The sequence below is a fragment of the Lithobates pipiens genome, unplaced genomic scaffold, assembly GCF_037356315.1.
Source record: "Lithobates pipiens isolate NorthernLeopardFrog02 unplaced genomic scaffold, aLitPip1_a1.2 Scaffold_18, whole genome shotgun sequence".
Classification (NCBI taxonomy): domain Eukaryota; kingdom Metazoa; phylum Chordata; class Amphibia; order Anura; family Ranidae; genus Lithobates; species Lithobates pipiens.
The window spans coordinates 22,501,759-22,510,713 of record NW_027507758.1 but is presented as its reverse complement, the minus strand read 5'-3'; the positions used below and the strand labels follow the sequence as shown (position 1 = coordinate 22,510,713).

The 8,955-nt window shown below is 45.0% G+C and overlaps 1 protein-coding gene across 1 annotated transcript in view; it reads left to right on the top strand.

Annotated features, from left to right (window-relative positions):
• Positions 1 to 605: 605 nt before the first annotated feature.
• The window catches only part of LOC143987014 (solute carrier family 22 member 7-like), a 48,692-nt gene continuing 40,342 nt past the window's right edge, over positions 606 to 8,955 (top strand). The window contains exon 1 of the mRNA XM_077485461.1: positions 606 to 1,288. Coding sequence (XP_077341587.1) covers positions 866 to 1,288 — 423 coding nt within the window. The 5' untranslated portion in view covers positions 606 to 865. The remainder of the gene's footprint in view (positions 1,289 to 8,955) is intronic.

The following is an 8,955-nucleotide window of genomic DNA, read 5'->3' as shown; positions in this document are numbered from 1 at the left end:
TTTTTTAGGTAAAGTTGTGATGTTGAAGGGCCGTCATTTTCTTGCACACATTTGACTTCCTTATGACTCGGAGTCTGAAGGCTTACCATCGCTTTCTCCTCTATCACGGATTAAAACTACAAAATGGGATCCACGTATTTTCAACCCATATTTTTTTCATTTCACACCTAATGCAGTACATTTAATGTCTGTGATTTTCAGCACAAGGTTTGTCCTTAGAAGGTTAATCCTAGCAAAAAATAAAAGAAAGAAAATAATAATAATAATAATAATGATGATGTTGAAATGAGCTGAAACATAAAGACCCTTTGTAAGTTTGTAATCTGTACAAAGCTGCTGATGTGCATTGTTTATCAGAGATGAATATGTGTGTCCTCACGCGTCTGTCTGCAGACTGGAACACTTTGAGTAACTTGTACCATCCCTGAAACTGTTCGTCAGGGTCAAGTCCCAACACAAGTAACCCTCAGTTGACTGGTCGAAATTACTGTGTAGGATGAGTACCCCAGATCCAATCAATTCCCTGCCGGTAGTTATGAACAATACAAATTAAAGGAGGTTCTGGTCCATCAAAACATTTCAACGCCCTTATCCATCGGGACTACCTCCATGAGCCACTTCTTTAAGACTGGATGTACCTCCTGCTAATATTTCACTAAGAAGCTTACACGACCTGGAACGCCTGGGTTCCAAAGCTTTGGAGGAATGTGCTGGAGTCTACAGCCTAAAACTAATGAGGTTCAAAATTTGAAGAGGCAACAGAAAGGTGTCAGATACCGTCACAAGTGAAGTCCTATTTTTACGTCACTGTGGTGTCTTTGCATCTAAATTCCATTGACCAGAGAGTTCATCCTGTAGACAGGCAATGAGTCCTCTCTCATCACCCTCCGACATAGTGACAGTCCCCAAAAAAATGACATTTGATGATCTTCTCATCGAGGCCGGGGGGTTCGGACGATTTCAGGTTATTGTTTTATTGATTCTTTGTATCCCTCGGCTCATCATCCCACTCCACTTTCTACAACATGTCTTCATCTCAGCTGTGCCACCTCATCACTGTGCCATCTCTACCCAGAGGAACCCTGGGAACCTGAGCCAAGAGGACCTTCTCTTCATCAACATTCCCCAAGAACAAGATGGGACATTCAGCTCCTGTAAGATGTATTCTCAGCCACAGCCTCACCTGATCCTCAACAAATCCCAGACCATCAATGGATCTGGTGTGCAGAGCTGTGACCAGGGCTGGGAATATGACCTGTCCACCTACTCCTCCACCACCGTAACTCAGGTAGGATCTTGTTGTCTTTTAATTAAAGTATTAGGAATTTGTCAGTGTAACTATTTTCGTATTGCTTGGTTAAAAAAAACGTTCATATAGACACGTTATTTATTATTATTATTATTATTATACACGATTTATATAGCGCCAACACTTTACGCAGCGCTTTACAATGTATAGAGGGGACAACACAATTACAGTACAATACAAAAGGTACAGGAGGGCCCTGCTTGTAGAGCTTACATTCTAAAGGGAAGGGGTGGTGGTACGAAAGGTAATAGCTGCACAGAATGATTTGGGGGGGGGGGGGGGGCTCGGAGACAGTTGTTAGGTGGGTGTGGGATAGGCTTCTCTGAATAAATGAGTTTTCAGGGAACTCCTCAAGGTGGACGGGGTAGGGGTAGGGGCTGATCGGACAGACTGGCGCAGGGAGTTCCAGAGGATGGGAGAGGCTCTGGAGAAGTCTTGAAGGCGAGCATGGGAGGAGGTAACAAGGGAGCTAGAGAGCAGGAGGTCCTGGGAGGAGCGAAGGGGACAATTTGGGCGATATCTGCAGATGAGGTTGGTGATGTAGATGGGGGCGATTTTGTGGATGGGGAGAGGGGCGGCAGTCACGGAACGATTAGTGAGGTGTATTAGTCTACCAGCAGCATTCATAATAGACTGAAGAGGGGATAGCCTGCGTAAGGGTCGGCCATTAAGGAGAGAGTTGCAGTAGTCAAGGTGGGAAATAATCAAGGAGTGAACGAGTTGCTTTGTGGTGTCATTACTAAGGAAGGGTCGAATTCTGGAGATGTTGCGGAGGTGAAGGCGGCAGGATTTAGCCAGTGATTGGATATGGGGGCTGAAGGAGAGGTCAGAGTCAAGAATTACACCCAGGACCCTGGCATGTGTGGAGGGACCAATGGTTGTGTTGGTGATTTTAATGGTGAAGTCACGGGGGGGGGATCGTGAAGGAGCAAATATAACAAACTCAGTTTTAGAAAGATTGAGTGTTTGAGGAAGTGGTGTGACATCCATACCGATATGTCATTCAGTAAGTTGGAGATATGTGAGGAGATTGAGGGGGTGAGTTGAGGAATGGAGAGATAGATCTGGGTGTCGTTGGCATAAAGATGGTATTGGAAACCATGGGAGGTTATCAACTGGCCCAGGGAAGAGGTATAGAGCGAGAATAGGAGGGGCCCAAGGACAGAACCTTGGGGTACCCCAACAGAAAGCGGAAGGGGAGCGGAGGAGATGGAGTTGTAAGTGACACTGAAAGTGCGCTGAGATAGGTAGGAGGAGAACCAGGATAAAGCAGAATCGCGGAGTCCAAGGGAGTGTAATTTGCTGAGGAGGAACAGGTGGTCAACTGTGTCAAAGGCAGCAGAGAGGTCTATAAGTATGAGTATGGAGTAGTGACCGTTGGTTTTAGCAGTTAGTAGGTCATTGGTGAGTTTTAGTAGGGCAGTTTCAGTAGAATGTTGTGGGCAGAAGCCAGACTGTAGGGGGGGTCGAGAAGGTTGTTGTCCATGAGGTGGCGACTCATTTGGTCATGGACAAGTTATTTGCGCAGATGTAAAGTTTGGCTAAGGTATGAGCAACCATATGAAACCCAAGAGCCTACCTGAGTAATACAATCACATAGTATAGTTTCTACAATGAACTTCTACAATAAGGCTCCATGCACACTGGCTTAGGAGTTTAGCGTTTTGCCTCTAGAAGCAATTAATGTTATCCTATGTGTCTATGCACGTTAGGTAGTCTAGAGGCGTTTTTTAAGCTCAGCGTTTAGAGGCAAAAAAAAAAAACCTTCTGTTTTGCTTTTTTGAGAGTGTTTTTCTGGTAGTAAAAAATGTTATATGCTCCTAAACACTAGAATAGAAAATGCTCAAAATTAGCATTTTTTTTCCTACCAAGAGCACTAGAGTTTTTTTAAGCTAGTTTGCATGGAGCCTAAAGCATTCTGGGTGGTAATGTCACTCTATGGCAGGCCACACATGTAGCAAATTTCTTTCCTGCAACAAAGGGTTCCTCTATTCCCCCATCAAAGCCGTCCCCACCGAAAGAAGACAGTGAATATTGCTAGCAGCTATTCCAGTCATTAGCGATAATTGCATGCAAAATCTGTCAGGCTGGTTGTACCCAGGTTGATTGCTCAATCAACCTGGTACATTCAGCCTGCCCATACATGGTTGAAATCTTGGTTCAGCAGGATTCGAACTGTTTATGCCCTTGTACACACGGTCGGAGATTCCGACAACCAAATCCGTCGGATTTTGTCCGTCAGATTTTGTCCGACGGATCTTGTCCGAAACTGTTGCATACACACGGTTGGACAAAGTTGTCGGAAAATCTGATCTTTCAGAACGTGATGACGTAATTTCGTTACGATGGGACTACGTTCAGGCTAGTAGCCAATAGCTTTGATGTAGGAATTTGATCTGAGCATGCGTGGCACTTTGTCCGATCGGAATTCTCTACACATGATCGGGGTATGTCCGATCGGAGCAGTTTGTCGGAAAATATTGTTGGAAAATTTGGTCCGACGGATATTCCGACGGAAACAGTTCCGATGCATACCACACACAGTCGGATTATCCGACAAAACAGTCCGATAGGACACATTCCGACGGAATCTCCGACCGTGTGTACAAGGGCTTAGGCTGGCCTAATACTAATGGATTATTGGGATGCAAAGATGACCAGGACACTTAAAAAAGCAATATAATTTTATTGGATTATGAAGGGTGAAAAGAGCTTAGTCTTTCATTTATAAAAATCCTGAACTGTAGTCTAGTATCTTACATAGCTCTGTAGTCTGAGCCACCCCCCCCCCCCCCCCAGGCAAAATCACATCTCTCCCCTAATAGTTTCAATTAAAGACTAAGTTTACCTTTAACCTTCAATACCGGCACTTATACCCCCCTCCTGCCCAGGCCAGTTTTCAGCTTTCAGCACTGTCACATTTTGAATGCGGTCATGCAACACTGTAATTTTTTATCATTTATTTCACACAAATAGAGCTTTCTTTTGGTGGTATTTAATCACTTCTGGGTGATTAAACAAAAACAAAAAAAGACAGAAAATTTAGCAAAAAAAACATTTTTTTTTTATTGTTTCTGTCATACAATTTTGTAAATAAGTAATTTTTCTCCTTCATTGATGTGTGCTGATGAGGCCGCACTGATGGGGACTGATAGGCTGCCCTGATGGGCACTGATGAGATGGCACTGATGAGGAGGCACTAATATGCCACACTGATAGGTGGCACGGATGGGCACTGTTGAGCACTGATGGGTAGAACTGATGGGTACTGAAAGGTAGCACTGACTGGCATCACTGATAGGCACTGATTAGTGGCACTGATGAGCACAGACTGGCATTGCTGTTAGGCACTGCTGGGGCTGCACTGATAATCAGGGCACTGATTACCGGTACAGGTCTCCCCTGCGAGGAGATGGTGCTGGTCGACTCTACTCGCCTCACACTTTGTCAGTGTGAGTCGAGGAGAGCCGATAAATGGCACTTCCGCATTTACATGTGATCAGCTGTGATTGGACACAGCCGATCACATGGTTAAAGAGCCACATCATCGGCTCTTTACCGAGATTGGGTCGTATTGTGTCCTAGGGACACATCGCGCCCGTGGGCACGCAAAAGTGATGACACTGGGGCGACGTCATATGACGTTTGTCGCAGAATGAGAGGAGATCCATTAGGAACTACAAGCCCCACATGGCCACATGGTTAATCCAGTTTTAAAATGTGACAGCAGCTGCCAGGAGAAGTACCCCCCCCATGTTGTCACAGGGAGGGGGCTCTCTCTGTGGGTGGGAAGCAGGTGGTTTAGGAATGTTTTACATGTCCCTAAATAAAAAGTAAAATGCAACATGTTCCTAAGACTTCATTCACACCTGTAGGACTCCAAAGTAGCTCGACTGGAGCTGGAGTGCAACTTTGACCCAACTTTGATGTAACTTTGGATAGGTATGACTTGGATGCGACTTTGGCTTTGACCAAAGATAATGGACAACTGTTGCATGTAAAACATTCAGGTACGACTTTCATGCAACTTTAAGTCGAAACATATATAAATGGTTATCATTGGAAAACATGGGGTATGACTTGTCATGCGATCTTGAAGTCATACAAGTGTGAATGGACACACTAAAGGTGAACTTGGCCTTTAACTAAGTATACTTGAGGAAATGTAAAATATTTTGGCTGCCTCAAGGTGGATATTGGGCATCCTACTTTAACATGTGCCACGTCCTGAAATTGATATAGAAATAACTAGAACAGCTAATAATGGACTTTAAAGGCATGTATCAAAAAAATTCACAATTTATTGGTAAACAAAAAGGATAATTACACAAATACAAACGTTAATAGAAAATACACAAATCATTAAAATAACATAGGACTTCCTGTAATTCTCCTAAGGATATGGTACCAATGTAACTAAAGAGAGTACACATTCACTGTATCCGAATACACGATCCTTGAACGTGGGGGATATCATATCACAGGTCCTCATATGTACATGACAGTTCTGCTCAACACGTTTCGCGACCTCAAAGTCGCTTCTTCAGGAGATTAAAGTGTCTATTTATATGAGAACAAATTCTGATTAGAAAGAAAGATAAAGTTATACTAACAACCTTCATAATATTCTGTATAATTACAGCACGGACACCAAAACTGCAGCATCACCTCCTGAACCCCCTCCTGAAGCACCTCAGAATCACCATGTTGGGCTCATGTGTCAGAATGTGGGGACACACACGTAACTAGGAAGGACACATATATCAATGGGTATTTTACATGTTCAAGGGTATATACTTACTAAATATGTAAAAGAGGGAGGGAGATATATTTACAAGCTCTTGGTTCCTTCCAGGGGAGGATCCACTGTCCCCTTGAGAGCCGAGGGCACTGGCACCCCATTTCCCTGATGGCGAGTATATGTCCCACCACAGACAAGCAGAGCCCAGCCTCTATGGCACGGGCGGCCGCACATTCTAGCTGAACCCGGCTGGTCAATCATACGGTGACCAAAAGCATGCAGCATGTGCCCAGGGGACATTTTATCCGTACAAGCAAGCAAGAACAATCAGGGCCGTCTTTAAGGCAGGGCAAAAGGGGCAGCTGCCCTGGGCCCTGTCATTGTGTGGGGCCCAAAGCAGCTGCCTCATACTTGCCAACTATCCCAGTTTACATTCCCTTGTCCCTTGAGGTTTTAGTCCTGTGCTGTGTCTTGATATCTCAGTGTGAAGTGTTGCTACTAATGCTGTCCAGCTCTGCCCTATTGTTGTGTACAGATGACTCACCTGCAGACCTGTGTTTACATGTAAATAAGCAGCATTCATATGTAAATAGCAGTGACATGCATATGTAAATAGCTGAAGCCAACGGAATTGATGTGTAAATAAAGGCAGCATTCATATGTATATCATGCCCGGCTGCAGTGAGGAGATGATGTGCTGTAACCTATAGCAACCAGTGAGCAGTATTACTTTATAGTAATCTCTAGCAGCCAATCAACAAGCAGAAATCATGTGCTGTAACCTCTAACAACTAATCAGTGAGCCTTAAGGAGTGCTGTAACCTCTAGCCACCAGTCAGTGAGCGGTAATGATAGGCTGTAACCTCTGGCAACCGATCACAATCGCTGCCTGATCTCATACAGTAACCTGATTTTAAGTCTAGCTGCTATTTATTTTATGTCTCAGAGAAGGTGGAGAGCAAAATTGCATGGGGGGAGGGGGGGCCCTAAGAATTTTTTTGCCCAGGGCCCAATCAATATTAAAGACGGCCCTGAGAACAATACATAAAAATCATGGCAGATTCCAGGTCATATCTCACCTGAACAGCTACTCCACTAGAGGTGCCCCTTCCTGTCTACTTCCCCTTCACCTCCCACCCTTCTTTGCCTTTTCTTTTCTTCTCTCCTTTCTACATACTTACCAGGCTGGTTTATTGCGGGAAGGAACTTCTAAGGCAGTTACCCTTTTTTCATGCACAATATAAACATACACTATGCCAGTGATTGAAGGTGCTCCCAGAGAACGGGGTGGCCACGATAAGGAGAAGGACTACCTTAAGCTCTTATACACACAGTCGGACATTCCGACAACAAAATCCGTTGTCAGAAAATCCGATCGTTCGTAACGTGATGACGTTATTTAGTTACGACGGGACTACGTTCAGGCTAGTAGCCAATAGCTTTGGTCTAGGAATTTGATCTGAGCATGCGTGGCATTTTATCCGATCGGAACTCTCTACAAACGATCGGATCATGTTGTCGGAAAATTTTATAGCCCAGTTCTAAAACTTTGTCGGTCAGATATTCAGACGGAAATAGTCTGATGGAGCCCACACACGGTCGGATTATCCGACAACACGGTCCGTTCTGACATTTTCCGTCGGAATGTCCGACCGTGTGTACAAGGGCTAAGAGTGGACTGAGCTTGGGGTCTTGTTACATTTCCATATTGGTATGGGAGGGGGGATACTGATATGTCCAACCGGCCCAGTTAGAGCTGGGCGGGTTGCAGAGTAACCTGCATGGCCCCCTGGTACTGATATATTATGTGAAGGTCCCTGTTGATCCCTACAGCAGCAAATCCCATAGACCCTTGGCTGAGTCCTCGACCTACTTACGTTTCCTTGTTACATTAATTTTGTGAGGTTGAGCTCAGTAATTAAACGGAGTAATTCCGGTAATACCTATACTCAGGGCCGCTGTTAGAAATCATGGGGCCCCATACAGCCTACCTGACGGGGCCCCATTGACCCCGCCCACAACCCATCCTGGCTCCGCCCATAACCCCACCCCTGCCTCCACGCTGTCAGGGCAGGAGGCAGGAGCTGGAACATTTAACATTTACAGCGCCCCACCAATCATAACTGCATCTGAATGGGAGAGATGTCAGTGTTTTGACATCTGTGCCCATTCAGTTTGTGTCTTCATACGGAGCTTTCAATCAGGTCTGCATGAAAAAGGACCTAATTGCAAAGCTTGGGTGAAAGGTTATGAAAGGAGAGTGGTTTGGGGGTGGTAAAAATACAGCTTGGCTATGTATTTTTACTGTCCCTTCCCCCATCACATGTGTAAAAGTAGCATCTCACTATGTGCTCATGGTCATTATCATTATGATGATCAGAGCACAGCAGGTGCTGTGTGGCTCTGTCAGTGTAACATGACTGTGTGATGCTGACTTTGTTATGGCTGTGCTGAGTTATAGTCTGTAACACACAGTACAGTCATATATCAGGAAAGTCAGCACCACACAGTCATGTTACACTGACAGAGCCATACAGCACCTGCTGTGCCCTGATCATCATAATGATAATAACCATGAGCACACAGAGTCTAGGGACTGCACATGCTACAATAGTGTGACCTGTCAGTGTGTGTGTGTGTGTGTGTGCAGGGGACTGCTTGCCTGTGCACCACTGCCATTGCCCAGATTACTCCTGCTGCTCTGTCTGTCTCAGCCGTCCCAGTGATAAGTCCCTCTAGCTGCAGCACTTACTGGATGAAGGGAGCCATATAACAGTAATATCCATCCGCCGGGGAGGCATACAGTGAGCAGGAAGAACTTTAGTTTGTGCAGGTATACTGAGAACAGCATTCGGCACAGCATTGTATCCCTGCACCCGAAAATAGAAAAAAAGTCCCTCTTCTG